This window comes from Ceratosolen solmsi, unplaced genomic scaffold (assembly GCF_000503995.2).
Source record: "Ceratosolen solmsi marchali unplaced genomic scaffold, CerSol_1.0 scaffold9, whole genome shotgun sequence".
NCBI lineage: Eukaryota > Metazoa > Arthropoda > Insecta > Hymenoptera > Agaonidae > Ceratosolen > Ceratosolen solmsi.
Genome location: NW_011948452.1, coordinates 794,748 through 819,938, shown reverse-complemented (window position 1 = coordinate 819,938; position 25,191 = coordinate 794,748). Strand labels below are relative to the sequence as shown.

The window sequence follows — 25,191 nt, the reverse complement described above, 5'->3', positions numbered from 1 at the left end:
CGTCGAAAACCGGCGCGCCCCGATTGGAAAACTAAGACCAGAAATCTACAATAATCTTTAATTCTTGATTAAAAATGATTATAAAAACTTGCTTTTCAATTTATTATATAATTTATAAGAATATGATAGCGCATGAAGATAATAGATTTGCAATAGTAAATGTTATAAGTAAATAGTATTAGTTACTAATGTATTAAAAAGCGATAATTTCATAATATAAATACAAACAAAAATTCAATCAAAACTATTCAATAAAATCACAAGCATTTGAGATAATAACGTTATATTCAACATAGTAAAGCTATAATACAATAAACAAAACAAAAACAAGGTAAAAAAATAACATTTTTAAAATCATATAATTAAGTTTCTGAAATTATTATTATAAAATTTAATAAAACCAATAACAATGTTGATAGTATATAAAAAAATACAAACCATTAGAAAAACAAATTAATATTTTTAAATATTAAGTATATACATTTTTACTGCCTAATAATAAATAAGATATTCAATCTACGTTATATAATTTTTAAATAAAATATTTTTATTAATTAATATTATTAAATCAGTTTATTAAATATTATTTGTAGAATATAAAAATTAAATTATCATTACTTGGATAATATTGGTTGTTTGAAAATTTTTTAAGTTTTATAAGCTTTTAGAATATCTATTTAATATTTAAATAAACCTTATATTTTCGTTCAATCAATTTCCAACATATCATGTTAATACATTATTCTTTGTTAGATTATTCAAATGATTAAAAATTTGTCATAATAATGTTACATCTTTACAAATTATTGACTATTTATAATATATAATTTTTGTAGCTCTGTTACTTTGATTGATGCCATAAAACTGATGAAATTAAACAGAACTATTTGGTATATGATAATTAACAAAAAGAAATTAATATTTTTATACATAATTTTTTATATTAGTGATAAATCTGTTTACTTATTTTCATTTTCATAATAACTACTTCAAAAATATAAGAATCTAAAATTAAAATTAAAACATTTATAAAAAAAAATTCAAAATCTGTAAAGTTGATTTATATTTTTAATGAATTATCAACTAAAAGTTCAATAAAAATTAATAAATGTCATATATTCTAAATTTCCAAAAGTTAATAATTATTGTTGGTTAAAAAGTTTTAAAAAGACAATTTAATACGTACATTTCTTTTATGCAAATTAGAAAATAAAATATTAACCTGTAAATCCCATAAAGAAATGTCCATCTTATTTGTATTTATTTATATTTGTATGTAGATATGCATCTGTATGCATATATTTATATATGTGTGTTTGTATAGATTTACATTACCAACATGTTACTTATATATTTATTGAATATGTTATCATGTTTCTATAATAAAGGACCTTTTAATAATTTCAATTGTTTTATGAAATAAAACAAACACAAAAAAATAATTAAACATTTACACGTATGCATTTTATAAAGTACATGCTATAATTTTAATAACTCAGGTTTAATAAAATCAAACGAATACTATTCAATATATATTAAAATTTCGTTAAGCAAACAAGTAATATTTTATAGAATAATATATTATAATTTACAAAAATGAAATTTAATTTTATATAATTCGACTTCATCTAATATTTTTCGATTATACTAACCTCGAAACTGCACCCTGTTAAATAAACTGGTTATTATTCTTAACTCAGGATTTGGCGTATCGCCAAGCTAGAATACAAAAAAAAAATTATTATCATTAGTTATCTTATGTAAATTTGTTTAGATTGTTTATTCTTTTGTAATTTTTTTTTACCAATCCAAATTCACCTATTGATTTTTCATACCTAAAATAGGTTCTACGGTGTTATCAAGTGCAGTGCATAAGGAACCGTTATAAGATATTTAAAAGATATTTAAGGCGTGCGACTTCCACCCGTTTTCACCTAGTTATAGCAATAACATAGATCGTAATAAATCATAAGATGAGAATAAAGCAATGGAATAATATAAGATAAAACTATGGTGATAATTACATTATAAATTTGAAATTCAGTCTCTTTTATTCAATACAAAATGCTTTTATATAATATTAAATTAATTTTTTTTTCTTAATTTTTTATTCCTTTTTTATGCTGTTTTATATTCTTTTTAGAACGAAAAGAGTAAACTCTCTTGTTTAAATTTCGATGTATGATATTCTGTAAAAATCTTGTAAAGCTTTATTTTAAACAAAGTATCGTTATGAATTTTGTTAGATTACTTTAATCTCAATGAAAAAAATTATTAATTATTCTTAATAGGAATATCCTCAAAGATTAATACATACGATATTTTGATTGTTCAATAATACTTCTAATTCATATAAGTGTAGTAGCTTAATTTAAAATAAACATATTATAATAGTTCATATATAATTATAAAAAAATAATTTTATTGATCATTAAATTTAAATAATAATTATTTAAATTTGAATATTTAAGAAAAATAATTTATAAAAAATGAGTAATATAGTTGAAATCCAACTGCATCGGTATACAATGAGATGTATACCGAACCATTGGCAACTGACGCACAGCTGACAAACGGGTATACAATAAGTGACGGGTGGGTGAAGCTCATTTTTCTTAACTGTACCCTATACTTGTATTACAAATGTAAAAATCTTTAGGTCTTTTAATCTATCATATTAACGATCGGTCTTATCGGTATCTCGATCCCCTTTTAAGTGAACATCATGTCAATTAAAAAGATAATTTTAATATATTACATTCTAAATAATTTATTTTACAAATTTTTTTTTATTTAATGAACTAAGAAATTTATTTACATTAAATGATACCACTATTTTATCAAATCCTTATAAAATTATTATCTGATCATACTACATGTGTTCCATAAAACTTAATTTTACATTGTTTATTTCACATGCTTTCTATACCTAAAACATACCTCAATATATTTATCACTAATTTAAATAAATATTATATAAGAAATATATTTACTACGTTTAATAATAGAAATATTTATCATAGTAATAAATATTAGTATAACAAGTGTAGGTGATTATTGATAAAAAATCGTTTAGTTTTAATATTGCTTTATATTCTTATATATAGTAATTAGCTGTCATAATATTATAATTTAATGTTTTAAAATTCTTAATATTTTTATCTATAATCTAATACATACTATAGCAAAATAGACAATGTAATAAACTATAGTTCATAATTGTATTACATATAATTATTTATTAACGAATTTCACACAAAATTATATTATAAATGATACTAAATCAAATTTTTAATTCAATTCATAAAAATAAAATAGTATTATATAAACATTAAATAATATTGACCATTATATTTAAAGTTAAATTTATATTATTTAATTAAAAAGAAGCTATTTTTAAAGTAATATTAAATTTAAGCAACTTACAATGCGTATTAACAATTAAATTAGTAACTTTGATATTAATAAAATAATAGTAATTGAAAAATTTATAATTAAAATTATAAATTTTTTAAGAAACTTTTAAAAATACTACTTTTTAAAGGGTTATTACTATACTATAATTAGTTATTAATTATTATACTAATTATGTACTATATATTAATTTTATTAAGTTAATTATTAAGTTACTTATTAGTTTTACCTAATATTATATCAATCGATGTTGAAATAATAGTTCTTCAAAGAATTTTCGATTTTTTAGTGGTTTATTTATAGATTTGTTAAAATATAAAATAACTCTGAAATTATTTTAACACTTTAATATAATATTATTATATACTTATGGACTAAAATGATATTTATAAAGAACCTTCAAAAAAGATATGTATTTTTCAAAATATTATTTAAATAAAGAAAAGAATGATTAATCAACATTAACTAAAATTATATGGTAATATATTAGTGTTTTAATTATAATATTCTAATAATAATGCAATATTTAATATTGAAAATTTCATATGTTTAAATCGAATTGTCTCTTGCATTTATCCTAATATATTTTCCTTAACAGAATATTACTAATTCATTAAAATGTTTATTGACATGACTGAATAATAATACATTTTTATCAAAATAATAAGTATGATCTAAATGAAGTTTGATAATCAACTCCACTATTTACTGAATTTATATATTAAATGAAATAATAGCATTTATTAATAAAGTATTAGTTATAATTTCTATAAATAATTAAAATAACGTAATTTACTTTTTATTCTCTTCCGTATTTCAATAAATTTTTGTTTATTGGTATTACAATTGGAATACAATTTTTTTCCTATGAAATGTGAAAATTCATTGTTTGATTATCATACTTCTTCACTCGAGATGTCATCGAAATTTGTTTGTAAGGTACTGTTCGGTTATTTACAATTTTATTGTTACTTGTAATTTTCATTTATTCCTTTTTTGATTTAAGCTTTATATTTTTTATATATCTTCAATTTATTAATTTTTTATTCTCAGAATATTTATTGTTTTGAATTAATTATGACATTTTTAGTTAATTTGTCGAAATATTTTTTTCCTTTAAATTTACTTCTTTAATATTTAAATAAATTAGAAAATAATTTAATTTTTGCAAATATAAAATCTTTCGTAATATTATTGACAATAACTGAATGATATCATATATATTAGAAAATTTTTTTCAGATTTTTCAAAATATTTAGAAATTTGAAATTCATATCTGTACCAGCAAAAGTATTGGATTGATTTTATTCATATAATTTTCTGTTTATTGACGATTTTCTACATTTCTTTAATATGTTTAATTGATTTTAGTTTATAATTTTATACAAATATACATAAACATACGTAAATTTGAAATAGAAAGAGTTTTTTGTTTTTTATTACATATATTATAAAATATTTTATTTTTTCTTGTATTTGTTCTCCAAAAGCTTAGATTCATTGTTTTTATTATCAAACTTTTTTTAGAAGAAAATTAAATGAATACAAAAACTAAATTTTTAAAAAAATGAAAAGTGATTTGAAAATTCTTTTACTTGAAAGAATGAATTTATATAATTCTGAGAAATTTCCACTTTGTCGAAAATTGGCATTTCGCATAAAAAATAATTTTAGAGCCCTTTTAAAGTCCTTAAATTTAAATTCATTCACTGAATTGATTAGTTTGTCTCTTTTTTTCTTATCGTAATTAAATTTCGGAAACAATGTAATAGTAGATATACAAAACAAATCTTATATTTATTTTTGGATGATAGCACCTACAATTTCTTCCTTATAATCATTATAAAAAAAGAAATTTCTTTTGAATATTTGACTTTTGAAAACTTCAATTAATACGTACATTACTTTTTATTTAACAGATGAATTCAATATGTGTTACTTCAGTTTTAAAAATTTTTTATTATTTTGAAATTACCTTTTAAAATATAATATTCATTACAGTTACTGATATAGTAGTTATGTAATGTTTAAATTTTTATTCATTTAAAATTTTACTGTGTTATACTTTTATAAAGAAATCGTTAAATTAAATTACATTAATTATCAATTAAACTTTCATTGCTGAAGGAAATTTATAGTTTGCATTAAATTGCATTCATGCACTTAATTCATCCATTTGATTTGAAATTTAAAATTCCAATTACATTAACATAATTAAATTAAAATTGAATGCAGCTATTACTAAATGTCTAAGTTCTTTCTAATTTTTAATGATAATGTTTTGTGATATGGTTACAGAAAAATGAATTATATTGATAATATAAAAATGATATAATTATATAAATAAATTATAATTATTAACATGATAATCATGATAAAATTAATACTGTTATTTAGATGTTTACATTGTTAAAGGACATCACATCATACTTATCCTGTTAATTATTTTAATTTATTGTTTCGCTTTATATTTTCAATACATTTTTTTTCTAGAAGATCGAGTGAGAAATTATTTTTATATTGATAAAATATAAAATGTTATACTTTTTATGCTAAATGAATTATCAAAAGAATTCATAATGCATAAATCAATATTTTTAATAAAACATAAAAAATAAGAAGTTCAGTTATAAATTAAAAATATTAAATATTACATTAAAATTTAGAAGTACGTTGAATTATCAACTTCTTTTAATAATACTGTTCAGGATTGGAGCATTTTCCAAGACCTTTGACTCTCGGAAATATATAGTCCTTCTAGTATTTTGTAACCATTGTGCTTCTCGGAATTCTGCAACTTCTAAAGCTTTACTTTCCCGGAATTCTAGAAACTTCTATAGCTTTATTCTCGAATCTTCTACAATGTTTATCTAGTTTCTGCATAGTAATACCTCTCCATTGTTGCCAGCTAACTAAGCTATCGCGTGGATATATAAAGCAAGCACGGAACGAATCTCTCTCAGTAGAACCGCCACGGAAGGAACAGCTGTCAATTTGTGTGCGCATTCAACTAGGTAACCGGCAAGGAAAAAGTGTTGGAAGAAGAAATCAACGGTGTTGTGATACCATATAATTCGAGAACTATTCAAGTGATATGGTAACAACCTCAACAACTAAGGACTGACATAGAGCCTTACGCATAGTGCCAGAGTGCACTGCCGATGCGGTTGCAGGCAGAGATTGCAAGGGCTCGCTTCCACGAGACAGTGCTAGCAAACGTCACTCAAAGCCAGTTCAACGACGAGACCAGCAAGTAGGTGACCAGCATGTGGCACTACACTAAGAGGTATCCAGAGATTTACGACCTCCCACTTCTCCGTGTAGTAATCCACCACCAAGCGCATCGCGTCAAGAGAACTCGGAGATTTACGGCCTCCTGCCTCTACAAGTAGTGCATGCTAACACCACGTGGCAACAACCAAGGAACGGCAAGATCTCATCGATTCTCACCATCAACGTAGAATCATTCTGGTGTAGTTGTAAAAAAACCACAATAAATAAGCACGAAAAGCAGATGTGTTGACTACTGAATTGAAGCGCTTCACTTATCCAAACTTTTTTCCCACTAGTATACTGGTGGACATTGTCTGGTGGACCCCAATGAGTGGAATTCTAAACAAACACTTTTTAAATTATAATATAATTTTGCTATTTTAATATAGCATTTTAAAGAAAATTGTTTTCTAATCAAATGTTTAATTAGTAGTATAATTTTCCATTTTTCTATTAAATAGAATGATTTACATAGTTGATCATCGAAAAGGATTTATTTTAACACAACGACAAATGAATGTAATAATAATGAATTATAAATAACGTAACTATCATTTCTAAATAAATTTTAATAGAAACAACAAAAAATAATTTAATGAAAATTAAATTTCTCTCAATTTATCTTGAATACGATAGTGACTTTTATCGTAGTTTTCTTAATAAATTTATATTATTATTGATGATTTAAAAATTTCATGAAAAAATTTTTAACTATAACAATTTTTAGTTAATTTTAGCAATTCATAAATGATTAATAAAAACTAAAATTATTTTTACATTAAATATTTAAGAAATCGTTTCAATTTTTTAAATTTACTAGATAGAGAGTTTCTATAACTTTACTATGCATGGAAAGTATTGTTATATATTACGTTATATATTGATAATTTTTATTCTTTTTCTAGAACAAATAATTCCCTTGAACTATTTATGACTTGATTGTATTTTTTCAATGAATTAATTTTGTTATATACATACGTTCATATACTTTAATATTATTATAACAAGGTTCGTGTATATTATGGTTACAGAGGTAAAATAAATACATAATAAACATACTGATAATATTGTTCTCATATATATACTACTTACACAGCATTACTAAGAACTCGGTTGTTATTTAATGTTTTATAGTATGCTTGAAGTTATAGTTAAAAAAATAGTACGTAACGTTATTATAAACTGTAATGTTTATGAGTAGATAATACAAATTCAAACCATTTAAATTTCCATCAAGATGATTTTTTATTACAAATGCCGACGTAAAATAAGAATAATTAATTCATAAAAATTGACGAGATTAATTACCTGGACCATAAGAGAAATTGCAACGAGTCCTTGACTTTTGTGTTGGGCTTCACTCATATTATGATAAAGTTCTGCATTGAAACCATAAATTTGAATCTGTAATAAAAATATACATAAAATATAAAATAAATTTTCAGTATATAATTTTATAATACAGAAATTAGAATTTTCAACATCGATTTATATAATTTATTTATAATATATACATTTAATTTTTATTATATGTACATATCCCATCACAATATTATTGGATAGAATTAAATACAAATTTTGAATTACTTCAATGTAGAATATAAATTACATTAATTATTCTATACATTATCATTATTAATATAAAAATTCTTATTAATGTAACACAATTTTTAATTAAAAAAGTTAGTCTGTAAATGAAAGTGAATATACGATGCAATAATACAATAATTCAATGAATTACTTTAAAACGCTCATTTTTTTAAATAACTGCTTTAGTAAAATTGAAGTACATTAAAAAGCATATTTTAAAACACAAAATAGATAGAAATGTAACATAATATTCTTATAAATTTATGTTTACACTTGCTTTTATTCAATGAGAGCCAATTCTTTCTTTTTGTTTAAAATAATATCAGTGTTTTAATGATCATAGTTTCTACTTAAGTATTGAATTACATTAAAAATATATCTTAATTAACATAACCCAATGTAACAATTATATAGAAAATACTGTAAATATTTTTACTATAATTTACTGACTGAAAGAAATAATAATATAAATTTTATAATTATAAACGAAAATAAGATTTAATTTGAAGTTATCAAATTCAATTTTATTATTACAAAATCGAAATTTTATATACCGTTTTAAACTATCTAAAGTAAAGTGAATATTTTATGTTAAAAAATTTTTTACAATTAAAGTGCATCGGTAATATAGATACAAATTTTAACGAATTTTTATAATAGTTGATATTTGAAAATTTTAAATAATTAACAAAATTTTTGTTGAAATTTTAGGTGGAATTAATAAGAATATATACAGTTTATAAATTATAATTTAAACATGGTTTTAATTAAAAAAAAATATTATTTTAACAATAAATGTTTTAAATCTAACTATGTACTAGATAAGTAAACAATTTGTATTTAAACTGTCTATAATATGCTAAATATACGAAATTCTTAATAATAAAATACAAAAAATTAATCTGTAGAATAGGTAATAAAAGGACCTCATTCTTTACTCTCATTCAGAGATTATGCAAATCTCTTTATAATATGTATACATTCAATAATAAAAATATATATTATTTTTTCATTTTTAACATTTACAACTCATTTTTTAAAAATAAGATATGAATAGATTACAGTAGTAAGGCCTAATAATTAATTATAGTAATATTTATAGTGATATTAAGTATAAAAATTGATATATATATATATATATAACAAAATTATTTACAAATAGCCAAATAAATATTTAAGTTTCTTAAGTAAACGGTAAGTTGAAGAAATAAATTAAAAAAAATTTTGTAATATTTTTTATTTTATTAATAATTTGGTTACAAAATGAGGAATAAAAAAAACTATAAAATAGTGCATTTTTGCAAGCGTCTTTTTTTCTTTTAATTTTTTATTATAATGAAATATTAAGTATTACAAAAAATAAACTTAAGTAAATAAATTATAATTACGAATATAAAAAATTATAGTGATAAATCATTGTTTCAATTCCAATTATATTTACAAAATTATATGTTTAAATTTATTTATTTTTTTAAATTATTTTGAATATTATTTATAATATTCTATAACTATACATATATTTATTAAAATATTTAAGTGCTTTTTGTGTTATAATATATATAATTAATATTTATATTTAATATAAAAAAAATATATTATAAAAGTTCTTGTAAAAAAGAATAAGATATAAATGTTTTTTTATTTGATTAAATATATAATGATAAAGGATCGATATTTTTTTTTATTCAAAGTTTTACTTAATAATATATTTTTTTCTTTTCATTAAAAATTTTAAAAATATTATTAATATTATAATTAATTGAGTTTCAGTTTTATTCTATCAATTAATGTATTAATCACTTTACTACCATAGCTTTCTCGATATTATTTTATAATGTATGAATCTAATTATAAATATTATATCAATATAATATAATATTGAAAGTAATAGTATAATATATTTATTCTAAAAATATTTAGCAGAAAACACGTTTCTTTTCAATTTTTAAAATTTCAATTATATAAAGTTATTCATGTATTCATATGATTAGTGATTTCAATTTATTATTTTGTTCTCATTTCTAATTAAAATACTATTTACTATAATGTTATCACGAAAAATTTGGCTAACTGAAACTTTCTACATACATATGAATAAATAACGTATCATGTAGGAATATTTTTTTTCTTTATTGAAGTTCATTACTGTTAATTATAGTATTTTTACTTGAGTATAACAGGAATTTAGATAGTAGATAAAATAAAAAAGAGCTTTCTTATGTGAAATAAAGAATTCCAATAATATTTTTATCGTATAGTAAAAGGTGAACCAAATTTTTTAAGAATCATAAAATAAAAATATTATCATGAAATAAATATATGATTGAATGGTGATATTCGAAATAAATGTTACAAGTTGCGATATATTTTAATAAAATTTAAGAATAGTGATTGAATAGAATATATAAAACATAATATTTAAATTCACTTAATTCGCAAATTAAGTTTCAAACAACATCAAAGTGTTATAAAGAAATAATTAATTCTTAAATAACATAAATTTTAAAACTCTCTAAGAATCAGAGACGTTGTATTTTAATATTAAACATTTTAATAGGAAAATGATTCCTGTCGATAATCCATTTTCTACGCTGGACTGACTCATAGTCTACTAGTTTCTTAGTAGAATTTTGTTGCAATATTGATATTTTCATACGATAAATATTAATATTTGTATTATCAATTATTAATATTCGTTAAATCAAATTGATATAGCTAATGAGTTTTATTATTAAGTATAATATATATTTAAAGAATTGGAATTTGTTGGGATTTTTTTTAATCATTTACTAGGTACTGTACTTATTTATTACACTGTATTTATTTTAATTAAATTTTTTCATTAGTTATTTATGTTTAATTTACCTCGGCAGGAAACGCATAGTTGTTTACGTGATGTTCAGAACCATGATTATCATCTTGTCCATAATGAATGTAAATCTCTTCAAATTGATAGTGATATGCAAGTGGCCCACCAGTTATGTTAACACGCATCTTCGATTCCTTATTTGTACGAAATACTAAAAATTGTCCGGTATTACACAAAAATCCAGAGATCTACAAAGAGAAAATTTTATTTTTGAATTCTATCCTTTAATTTGCTTACATTTTAGTAATTTATTTTTCAATAATTTAGAATTAAGAAAAGACTTTAGTTTTCAAATACAACGGCTATTAAAATATAAATAAAATAATATTGAAAAAATATAAAGATATGAAAATTTTACCAACATATTTATATATATATATATATATATATCTTTGCTTATAAATATTTGAAAAAGAATAATAAATTTTAGAGTTCTAAGTTAATAATCTGAATTTAGAAAATAAAGTTTTTATCGCGTTTCAATTTAAACGGTAAAGTTTCTTTCATTTCTTCTTGAAAAATAAATTATTATATAAAGACCATGTTATTGAAAATTAAATATATAAATTTTTTATAAAATTAAAAAAATAATTTTCTAATATATGAATGATTATACATGATATTTTTTAATGTAGAAAATAAACATTACATATCATAAATCAATTAGTTAAAGCAAAAAAAGAAAGTAAATTAGTTAATTTGTTATTGAAATTCTATTAAATGATCATATAATAGTTATAACATTTTATACATAAGAACGATATCGATGTATTTACCTATTTAAACTCGTTTTTCATTATATAATATTAACTTATACATATTCATGTTAATTGAGAAGTATAATTTCTTTATTGACTAATTAGATTTTCAGAATATCAGATCATCATTGATACTAAACTAAATTAAACATTAAACTAAAAATATTTATTTGTTCTCTATAACTCGTTTTTATCACATATAGACATCATCTTTTATAATATATTATAATTTTCATTTAATCTTTAAAAATAAATACAATAGATCACATCTTCTTTGAACGTAGTAGATTATGTTACGTTAAATCAACTATTCTATCTATCTATCTATGCATCTGTTTATTTATTTATTTGCTAACCCACCTATCTCAATAAACCAATTAACCAACAGATATGGATGATGATGTATTTGTGAGTACTATCCAATGATACTTGTGATTTTCGAACTTTTTGCAGTAATATCTCTGTATGTATGTACTTCCATACAATTTCCATTAAAAAGCAAAATTAAAAATGAAATATTTCTTTTAAATATGTTCAATTCACTAATTTAATTATAATTTCACTGTTAGATTTATCTATGTATTCTTTAAGTTTTCATGTGCTCTACCGCCTTACTTTTTAATCTTGAAGGTACTAACTTTTTTTCATTTGTAATACTAATTTTCATAAATTTCCTGGTAAAACTCATGTAGAGATTTAAGTACATTATGAAATCTTAAATTATTACGGTGATAATATTTGAAATGTTTATAAAATATATATATATATATATATATATATATATATACAGATATACATTATTTTTTCTGATTTGAGCTTGTCTTCCAATTTGAGAAATATGTTGATTTTATATTTTTTTTTGTTAAGAATATGATATATTATCGTTTCAAATATACGCAAAAGATAATTATATATAGTACAATTTTATCATTAACAGATTTATATTTTATACAGTATATTATGTATATAACTGAGGGATTTATCAATTTTAACTTATATTTTGAAAAAAAATAACGACATTTTATTACATTAAAGAAAAAAAAATGAAAATTGTTATAAATTAAATAAAAAAATTACTGTTTTCATACAATAATTTATTTAATTTTTTTAAATGAAATGATTTTTAAATATATCCTTACTCATATTTGTTAACCATTGTATATTTATACTTTAAATACAAACGTAAACAATGGACGAAACTAGACTATTTTAATTTCTTCAATTAATCCTTTCAAAACTTATTTACAGAATTCTTATTAGTATAGTCATAAGTCAATTTAAAAAACGATTTTATTATATATTTTAAAATTCACATATTAGTTCTAAACAGACTCTATCATTTTAAATTTTGTATTTATTTATTCTTTTTTCTTTCTCTTAATCATAGAATGCATATAATAATAACTATTATATTTACTAGTATGCTATAAATTTGTATAACCTTCTAGAAGTAGTATTATAATAAAACTTGAATATATACGCAAGAACTATAAAAAGTAAATTATAAAATTAAAAAATAAGATACAAAATGTATCTGAAAATAAATTAAAGATGAAAATGAAGATTAGTGATAAGTTGTATATGCGTTATAACCCGAAAATTATACATAAAAATAAGAGAGACGACTAATGAAACTACATAAAATGATTGACATATAACAATGAGACCTCAAATATTAAAAATAGGAGAAAACAAAATTCTTTTTTATTCTTATACTTAATATTTATTTATTTACTTGGTATATGTTTATGCAAATTCATTATGTAGTGGAATTACGTATTATATACATGTATTATATATTATATATTATATTTATATATATATATATATATATAATATATAATACATTTTTATAATATATAATATCTATTATATATTATATACGTATTATATATATGGAATTACATATTATAATTATATAAAATTTACATCACCATTTTTTTAATTAAATTTAAATTATACTATTTTGATAATAATTTATATATTATATTTTATAATACTAACAACCTGAATTATTCTTTAAAGAAGCTAAAGAAATTTTGAAAAGAATTTTATCCGTAATTGTTGTCTCGTAATTTATAATTTTGCCAAACATAATTATATTTGTAATATATTCAAAAAATGATAATTTAATTTTTAAATTAATAAAAAAAGGACTCACTATTGTAAAAGGTAAATAAATATTTATAATTTATTTTAATAAATCTATATTATTATGAAATAATATGTTATTATATAATATAATTATAGGAAATTATTGTAATGATATACATTTTAATTTATATAAATACTTATAGCTCAATACATGTATTAAAGAATTTTTAAAGAAATAACTTAGAACTTAGATTATTATGTTCCATATATATATAATGCAACAATAGAATAAAAAATAAAATTTAAATATAATTACGAATTAAATTTCTTCTAAAGAATTAATATGCAGCATAATGTGTACAATATTTTATCAGCGTCGATAATGTACTTCGTTACTCGGCAAAAAGTATTGGCATGGAAGTTTAGATGTCTCGTCGATATTTATTTTTGTTATTGATATCTACTGTTTCTCTTTCTCTCTCTCTTGTCGCTCACTATTTTTTTTCTTTCTGCTTTATTCTATTCCCATTAACTATAGAACCTTAAAGTGAAATATTTTATACATCTATGTAAGCAAAAGAAGCTGCACATAAATAAATAAAGAAACATAAATATTATAATTATATTCTGCTCATATATCTACTAGATCATTGTATTATGAAAGTAACATAATTTACAATTATTTTGATGTTTTAAAGTTAGATCTATCACAATTTAAAAATTAACGATAATTTTACAATAAAAACTGATTTTTTTTAAAATTAATATCACATATCAGTTAGTAAGTGCTATATTAAAAATTTGTGCGCTTTAATCAAATTTGTAAAAATGATTATAAAAGACAGTATTATAAAAAGCCTTAATTAAATTAATGATTAATTATTGGCTTAATTATTTTGAAATTACTTTGCCTTAAGCAAAATACAAATTATATTTAAATTTTATATTTTTTACAAGTTCTATTTTATGATAGTTTCTTTGAATATATCTATTCTAAAAATTAAAAATATAAATAAATTTATTATTATTTATAATATTATATCTGACATCAACATTTTCTAAATTGTAATCATGGAGTTCACTTTATTAGTATAATTCTTTAAATTTCTTAAAAATTGAAATTACATGATTTTTAAATTTTGAATACTTGTATCATCAATATTTTATAATATTTTATAGTTAATTGCCAAATGTTATTCTTTTACTGTAATAAATTATACAACTGGTAATGTTTTTTAATTCCAATCTTCACTGAATCGATAACTTTAACGATGCGGATACTAAAATACTGAAATTTTTACTTAAAATTGCGTGTAAAAATTATTTTGTAAATTATGTTTTTAATAATACATATTTATTGGAAACTTTCGAAAATGCAGATGTCTGGGATCAGACTCAGAACCTCCTGATGATGATGGATGGAGGCTTGCTGGCAAGTGGAATGGGCAATGCAATTATTCAATACTGCCTTTAATGTTTATTGTCTTTCCCTTTATTAAATATAATAAATATAATGAATAGTCAACGATCTATGAATGTCCGAATGAATGTGTGAGATAATAAATAGATGAGTGTTTCTTCAATTAATTTAGTGGCGATAAGCCTGTAAGTGTATTCTTAAGCGTGATTCCCCTTCTCCTTATGAGTTGAGTAGTGTAGTATTGAGTAGAGTTAGTAGTGTGGGAGACTCGTGCTGGTAGGGGCAGCGAGTTGGTACAGCCTTAGCCGCCGGCGTAGGGTGAGCGCTGTTGGGCCGGAGTGGTGGGAGGATGTCCGTGTGACATCACGGCTTGTGTACGTTAGATCAGATGTGGTAGTGGTATTGGTGCACGTTCGTGGTGTGTTCTGCTTACGTAGTTGCCAGGGCCTCTGTATTAGTAAGACGTAAGAACGAGCGTCGGCGTTACTTACATGCGGGCGTAAACCGCGAGTGTAGAGTGGCGGTCCTGTCGTGATGGGTGCTTGTTAACTAGTAAGAAGGAATCGCGGCACGTGCAGCTCCTTAAATATTCTCGTACGAAGTTGCGGCGCCGATCGCGCATCGGTGGCTTTTGCTATGCCGATATTTGTCGTGACGTCAATAGGGCATAGCCTTGTAGGGTTCATTGTCATTACTTTTCGGAAGTATAGTCGTATATTCGAATTTTCGGTATAGAAGCATTCTTCGAGTTCGTTGGCTAGTGTTTACAAAACAAATGTTCGCGCGCTCATACCTCTCCCACGTTCCGACTGATACTACAGAAGGATCGTTATACTTCATAATTTCCAATCATCACTTTTGTAATATAAGTTAAATTAATTTTCTCAACACAAGTCTTCAATCTATCATTTATAGGATGATGCATGCTTATTCTCTTCTCTTCACAGGTAATAGAATCGATAACATCTATTGAAATTGTGGGAAGCTAACGTCTTTCTGTTAATTATTTATTAATAATTTATTATTTTACTGTAATGGAATATTAATAGCTTATACAATTAAACCCAGAGTACATAAACTGACGTTTTATAGCACTGATTGTTCTTCTGGTAACGTTCTCTAACGCATCTTTAAAAATATGAGTGTCTGGGATCAGACTAAAAACCTCCCTTTGATGGTGGGCGGAGGTGTTGCTGGCAAATGTAAGGGCCAATGCAATTATTCAATACTACTTGTAGAGTTTAATGTTATTCCTTTTATTAAATATAATAAATATAACAATAGTTAATGGTCATATGTGTATGAATGGATAGCGTGAGTGAATTGTGTGGTGAAGCTTCTTCAATTGTTGTACGTGATGATGAGAGTGTGTGTACTCTCAGTAGAGTGAGGCGCATTTCCTTTACATTACAAGACGAGTCCCTGTAGTAGTAGACGCGCACTGGAGGGGCGAGTGCGATACTGCCTTAGCCGCCGGTGTAGCGTGAGCGCCGCTGCTGTCTGTGTGGTGGGGATGATGTCCGCGTTGCGCCACTGCTTACGTGAGCGGGAGGTCCGCTCGTATAGGTGTGGTTGTAAGGAACGGTCGTATGCGTTGCTTACGTGGGCGTGAGCTTATTGGTTTTTATTGGTTCCCACTAGTGGTTCCCTGAATTGCTTGATGCTCTATGTACGTGTATAGACGCAGTACTGATGCTTGTAGAATTCCTGCTTGCAGGACGAATAATGAGCCTGTCGTGGAGACTGTATGATTATTAATTTGCATTACTACAATGCGCATCAAGCGCTGCTCTTAAATATTCTCGTGCGAACTTAAAGCGCCGATAACGCACCGGTGTCTGTTACTATGCCGATTATTATCGTGATGTCACTAGGATATAGCCTTGGAGAGTTCATCGGCAGTGTTAGTCGGAATTATAATCTAATATTCGAGTATTCTGCGTAGTAAAATTTCCGGAATTCGCAGAATTGTGTTTATAACGTAACATGCAAGTGCTTATACCTCTCCCACTTTTATATTCCGCTTGTAACTGCTTCACTCCGTAACATTCCGCCCGCCATTATCAATTCATTGATGATTAGATTTCGTATCTTTTGTGGGGACTGGCAGCACTGGAGAATGTGGATTGGTCTTGTGATTGTGGTTGAGTCAACTCAAGCAAGAAGTATGGAGATTTCTTCAAATGTCAATTATACACTGGTATTCCTTATGTAAGTTGTCGGAGCTTACCACTGTTTCCCATTTTTATCGTGTGAGGTAAACTTAATTCATATTCTTCTCAAACTTGGATAATTCCTTGAGAGAGGGTTCTCGGGTGATTGCGAACGAGTTCCGATGACGTGACAAATACCATGCTATCCTTGCCTGGTAGGTTTTGTTTCTACCCCTTGTAACCCTTTGAGTTATTCTTCCAATGCCCTTATCTGCTGTGCTCTTGTTGAATACTTCCACGAGGGTGACTTCATGTTTTTTTTTGTAGAATTGCTGAGAAGGCCTGAGTCTCAGTCATTGGTAATGTGGTGAGAATTCATTCAAGATGTGGTTGGAAGGGGTGAACGCGTCTTCTTCTGGACTCCATTGTAATCAATTTTATATTGTAGAGTCAGCAAGGCAATTTACACTTATAGTTTTCTAACGGTTTGATGGCGATGAGGACAGCGTTATGAATTAATTGCCGTTTTTTCTCCCTGGGAACCGCCCGCCATGCTGCGATTCTGCAGTTGAATCGGGTTCCAGTTGTAGTGCAGCGTGTTCTCATCTCCAAGATTCTTGACATCTCTGCCATGCGTGATGAGTGGCACAGCCAGGGGAATCTTTCTCCCTAGTTTTACACTAGTTGCTTTAGTGTCCTGATTGCAGTTAACGAAGCAGATCTTGTGCCTTGGCTAAAGTAATCAAATGATTGGCACTCATCCGTGGTTGTCGATCTAATGGATTCCTTGTAGGTCCTAGTTGTTCTCATCATCTTGTATCTGCTCATGGTGATGTTAGTGGATTCCGATTACCGCGTCTGACATTTATTTCTTTCCTTTGAGATTGGCACCAGCGTTCTTGATGTCTTTGGACGTTTGTATTATCTCTTCAGTTGAGGTTAGTGATGACCTACAGTTGCTTGGTTTGGACTCGAGTACTGTTTTTCATGTAGTGGTATGATGCCTCCCAGATCATCTGTTGCAGTTTCTGGAAGTGGTGCACTTGTAAGTGGTGTGAGGCGCAATTAGTTAGACCATAGTCGTTGCTCCTCCTTGAAACATTTTCTCTCCGTGACTGACAATTGCTTAGATTTGGGGCATGCAGTCACATAATGCTGTTGTTGGCAATGCATGCATATGGTGATCCATTGGCGTCCTCATTGACCATGGATATTCTTTTCAACAGGTGATAGGTATGTTTCACTGATCCCTTTGTAGTTGGTTGGTCTGGGTATGGTTTCCCATTGACGCAACTCTTGATTGTTCGAACTTGGGTTGATTGTTGCATTCGCCTAGTGATTCTTCCCAGTGTTTTCTTATATGCTGAGTGAGTCTGCGTTAGTTGATGGATAGTTATGTAGTCCTTTTAGTGGTCTTTTATGTCACAATGAGAATTCAAGTAGTTCAGCCTCATATTCTACTCGTGATGTGTTGGCACAGAGTTGATCTAAGTGAAATCGATTGTACAGTCGCGTTATACCTCTTAGCTCTCAGCTCTTGGCTCTTGGCTTTTGAGCGAAGCGTAACAGCTGTTAGCTTGTTTTTGAATTGGGTGTAGAGGATGGAATGTGAATCGTTGGATTTTTGTGTAGATATAGTGAGCGATATGTGTGATATTGCGAGCTTATAGGGTTAAGCGATTTAATTTACTATTAGAAATCCTTGAATTTGTTTTTAAGTTCACTATTCAATTTGATTGGTGCTTCCATGTTTCTATGTATTAGTACATTTGATTAATTCTTGTTTCTCAATGGGCCAAATCAACTGAATTAAATTCACCAATGTGTTTATTATCCGGACCCTTGAGTATCTCAATTCAATATCTGTTTTACTGGATTTATATTTATTTTTTCAATATATCATTAGATATGCTGTGTTCTAGGCTTAGGTTGTGAATATGACTTGACTGTTTTTCATTGTAATTAATTGACCTCTTTCTTGATTGGTTGGAGTCTGTTACTATGCCGATTATTATCGTGATGTCACTAGGATATAGCCTTGGAGAGTTCATCGGAATTACTATTCGGAATTATAATCTAATATTCGAGCATTCAGCGTCGTGAAATCTCCCGAATTCGCTGAATTGTGTTCATAACGTAAATGTCCGGGAGCTTATACCTCTCCCACTTTTGTATTCCGCTTTTAATTGCTTCATTCCGTAACAATAAAGCTTTCTAAATATCTTACGATTTAATTTAATTTTGAAGCAGAAAAATTTAAATATGATGATTTGAAATACTTTTAAGAAATTTTTTTAATTATATCATTTTAAATTTAGTATAGTTTTAAAAAGTTTTAAAAACGGAAAGTTCATTAAAGTACTATAAAGATAAATTTTCTTCTAAAATTTGATCAATAAAAACAGGTGTAAGTATCATTACATATCAAATATTGATGAAAATAAAAGAAAACTTCACACGTACCTTGTGTTTATCTACGTGAATGGACCTCAAATGAGGATCAAAAAGTAATTTGTCTGGTTCAATATTGATGGGACTTTGTCGCCTACCTTTGCTACATAAAGACCATTGTGGATTAATTAATCCCCAAAATGATGGACCTGAAATCATAAAATAAAAACATATTACATATTCCTATTAAAAATTATATTACTATAGACAGTTATATTTATTATATTTATTTACAATTTATATTAATAAATGATATATTTAAATGAGTAAAATAGTTATATATACAATACATTACAACACATTCTTTGTATATCTATACAAAGAATGATTTGTTAATGTCATTAATTGCAAATATTTAAGTTGATAAAATTATTCCAATTTCTATTGAATAATTAAATATTTATATATAATTCCCACAATTAATTTTTAATTCCATACTTAATTTAATTCATTCCATAATTAATTTTAAATATCAATGTAACTAGTAATATTATCACGCTTTGCATTCAATATGATTAAAACATACATTTTTTGATATACTGTATGTTACGGATTCAGACAGTTAAAAGAGGAATACAAAGTGGGAGAGGTATGAGCGCGCGAACATTTGTTTTGTAAACACTAGCCAACGAACTCGAAAAATGCTTCTACACCGAAACTCGAATGTACGACTATAATGCCGAAAAGTAATAACAATGAACCCTATAAGGCTTTGCCCTATTGACGTCACGACAAATATCGGCATAGCAACAGCCACCGATGCGCTATCGGCGCCGCAAGTACGTACGAGAATATTTAAGAAGCTGCACTTGCCGCGCTTTTCTCTTTTACTAGGTCGACCGTGCACTCTTCATGACAGGCTCGCCCTGCGACTACACGGCTCCAGCTAATTCACGTAAGCTACGACCAGACGCTCGTTCCTTACGACTACGACTACAACGGCTCCAGCCAACTCGTGTAAGCTACGACCAAACGCTCGTTCCTTACGACTACGACTCCAACGGCTCCTGTTAACTAAGTAAGCAGCAACGCACAACGGACGTGCACCGCTACCACAACCATATTGGATCTCACGAATGCCTACGCAGCGACGCATCACGAACGTCATTCACCACTACAGGTGTAAGAGCGGTCCTCACACTCGCTAACGCAACACAGAAATCCTCCCACCAATCCGACCACTACAGCGCTCACTCTACGCCGGCGGCTAAGGCAGCGCCCACTCGCTGCCCCCTCCAGTGCGAGTCTCCCACTACAGTAACTCATCGAGGCTCCCACTACAGCAACTCATTGTATGAAGAGAAAGGGAATTACGCTACCAAGAATATACTTACACTCTCATCATCATGTAACCAACATACGAAATCTCCTTATTTACTCACTTACACCTTCATTAATACTCCTTACAAATCATTAACTATTTATTATATTTATTATATTTAATAAAAGGAAAGACAATAAACATTAAAGGCAGTATTGAATAATTGCATTGCCCCTTCCACTTGCCAGCAAGCCTCCACCCTCCATCAAAAGGAGGTTTTTAAGTCTGATCCCAGACACTATATGTAATGTTCAGTACAGCATTTTTTTATTTAATAATATTAAGCTTCCATCATGATTTTTTGCAACACTAATTATCTATATACTTGTCATTACTTGATCAAATAAGCGTTCGTTTATTAAAACATAATATTACAAATTTTTTATATACTAAAAAGCAGAGAGAACAAAATAGTAGTGATAGTAGTAGTAGTAGTATTATATATATATGTAAACTAAAAATATGAGTAAATTGATACAAATTTTTAATACATATCGTTAAATTTTTAATATAATAAATAATTTATATTAATAAGTAATAAAATATTATTTTACACCCTATGAAATAAATATTACTATTCAATAATAAATTATTTTAAGATATTTTAATTAAATTTATTTGTTATATTAAATTATTAAAATTATTAAATATTTGAAAGTATATTTTACTCAATAGGCGAGAATATATGTATCATAATTTATATATTATTTTATCATAATTTTATATTACTAAATTACATGTAAATATAAAAAAGAATTTTGATGAAAAATGTATTATTATTGAAGAAAATGTTTTTTTTAATATACAATAAGATTGTTCGATATACATATTTTCTAAATAAAATACGTAATATTATATCATTTACATTTAATCTCACAAATTTATAAACATTTTAAATATACTATTATTAGTTTAAGCGTGTATTGTTTCCTTTTATTAATGTTATGTTATATATTGCTATAAAATACTTTTTCATTTTTATTCAATATATTACATTTTTAAACATTAATTTATAAGACAAATATTTCTACTGTTTTGTAATATGTTTGCTATTTTTGTTAAAACTAATTTTTATTAACTTTCAAATTTAACACATTAGTTAATTACTATTTATCAATAAATTGTTGGCATATTTTTATTTCCTTTTATAAATTATACATTTTAACAAGAAAATACTGAAAGTACAGATAAGGGCCAAATGAACCAAGCCAGAAGTAAAGGTAAGAGGCTTTTTCAAAGGTAAATAGATTATTATTTCTGTATAATTATATTTAATGTCAATAATTATTTTTTTGTACTTTTCCAATAAGAAAAAATTTATACATATTATAAATATTATGCTTTACAAAGAGTTCAATTACATTATAAATAAATTGCTACGTAAGTCGAGTATCATAATAAAACACATTTAATAATTTTGGTAATTTTTGGTATTGCACTATTATAATTACCTTTATATTAAAATGAATGGTATAATACAATATACAAATTATTATATGGATTTAAATGTCTATGAATGCATAAATTAAAATTTAAATTAAAAATAAGAACGTATATACAGTACTTTAATTTTCTTCTTATTATTATTATTAAAATAATTTGATTGTATGTTGAACATTATAAACACTTAAATACATAACATGAATAATGCCATCAAAATCATATAAATTAATTACATTATGTTCGGGATTGAAGCAGTTTAAGCAGAATTTAAAATTGGGAAAAGTACAAACTCCCGTACGCTTATGTTTGTAAATATGATTTAGCGAATTCGGGAAATTTCCTACGCAGGATATTCGAATATACGATTACAATTCCGAATAGCAATGCTGATGAACCTTCCAAGGCTATATCCTGATGACGTCACGATAAATTTCGGTATAGCAGAACGCATCAGCGCTGTGCCGGCGTCGCAAGCTGCTACGTGTATATTTAAGAGCAGCTTATGACGCGCCGTGCACTGTACGAGTAACATTTACTTAGTCACCACTGCGGGCTCACTATTTCTCTCTTCGAATATTCAACCGACAGTTATCACTCACTGTAGGTATAAAAGTACTTAATCATCAATTAACAATCAATGTAATAAACCAATAGTGACGCCACAACAATCATAATCCGTTAGTTATATTCAAGAAGCGCTAGTGCTAAGCGTAATTTAAGAGTGAAAATAACGAAAGCATAACACCAACATATATTAACGTATCTCAACATAGATACACAAGCGACGGCTAAACAGTGACGGCTCATCACGCACACTTATAAGCGGCGGCTCATCACGAGACTTAACAGTGGCGTCTCACACGCACACTTAGAAAGCGACGGTTACACAGCGGCGTCTCACACGCTCGCTTAGAAGCAACGGCTAAAGCAACGGCGTCTCACTCGTTCACTTAGCAAGCTACTGAAGAAACTTCATAGATTTATGTCACTCATAATCACCATTCATATCCATCTATAACCATTAATTATTATTATATTACTGTATTTAATAAAGGAAAAACCAAGATATACTGTGTGTAGAATTGAATAATTGCATTTGCTTCCTCCACTTACCAGCAACACTTCAACCTAAAACAGCATCAGGAGATTTTAAGTCTGATCCCAGACACATCATATGTTATTCAATTAGAAAAATGTTATAAATATTTAAATTTATATTTTATAAACATTTAACATTTTTAAAAATAAATCTATAAAATAGAAACTTCAACTTAAAAGCTTACAATAATAAATATACTATTATATATTAAATTAAGAATACTTTAATACTTATTAAAACTCTGAAGCTTAATAAAACAGATATAGCTTAAATTTTTTATTTATGAACTTGTTCGGGATTGATGCAGTCCCATGAATTTCAAACAAAAGAAAGGTCATACGCGCTGTCCGGCGTACAGCATGTGCGCCTAGACTGGTATGCACGTGCGGATCGGGACGCGCACTCGAGCGAATGTTTACAAACAAAACTCGGCAAGTCCGAGCAAGTTTACGACCAGAAATATAATATACTATAAGATGACCCAAGGGTATTACTCCTACTTTTCTCTCGTCGAACATTCTCGAAGGTTCTAGAATTTTCCTTACACGCCTCGTGTAAGAATTAGTGAAACAACGACGATGCTTTGTTGCCAGCTAAGTGAGCCGCCGCGTGGCTATATAAGAGACGCACGCGGCGCGCCTCGACCTCTTGCTAATCATCTCTTGCCGAACCACCCTCGCTCAACTGCGCTTGCAGCTCACATCTTGCCGTGACTCGACAGTAGTGACACCGACCATAGTGAACCGATCTAACCATCTACCAGTAGAAGCCATGGCACACGGGTCTCGATCTGCCCTTAGCAGGACCGCCATGGAATGGTCGGTATTTTCAGCAGAGCCGCCACGGAACGATCAAGCCTTCGGTTCGTGCGCGTATTCAAAAGGCTCATTTGTAATATCTTTTCGCGCTCACTCAAGTGTATCTGCCGCTCAGTATTTTTGTATACTGTGAAGACGACGCGTGGCCACATATTCGGCAGCATAGTGAAGAATACACGCGTGCATAAGAACAAGAAATTGGCAAATTAGATAGTGATTACAGTAAAGCCAATGGAATAGTGATCAAAGGGGACATCGATTACGCAGCAGTAATACACCTTGCCTGCATTCTACAAGGTACATACTTTTATATTAATAAATTAGTTAGTCAAACCTCGCACACAACAAGTCGGGCACATTTACGCTATTTCGAAGAGCATTTTGAAACCGTACAAGTCCATAAGAGTCGATCGGGCAAACTTACGCTCTCTCGAACTAACACTTCGAAACCGTACAGGCCCTCAACAGCCGACACAAGTGTCGCTATG

General features: G+C 26.6%; 1 protein-coding gene across 1 annotated transcript in view; it reads right to left on the bottom strand.

Annotated features, from left to right (window-relative positions):
• Positions 1–1,647: 1,647 nt before the first annotated feature.
• CARPA (Carbonic anhydrase-related protein A) overlaps positions 1,648–25,191 on the bottom strand; it is a 34,202-nt gene continuing 10,658 nt past the window's right edge. Inside the window, exons 3-6 of the mRNA XM_011505191.1 lie at positions 20,035–20,171; positions 11,143–11,334; positions 7,996–8,091; positions 1,648–1,719 (exon numbers count right to left, since the gene is read on the bottom strand). Coding sequence (XP_011503493.1) covers positions 1,648–1,719; positions 7,996–8,091; positions 11,143–11,334; positions 20,035–20,171 — 497 coding nt within the window. The remainder of the gene's footprint in view (positions 1,720–7,995; positions 8,092–11,142; positions 11,335–20,034; positions 20,172–25,191) is intronic.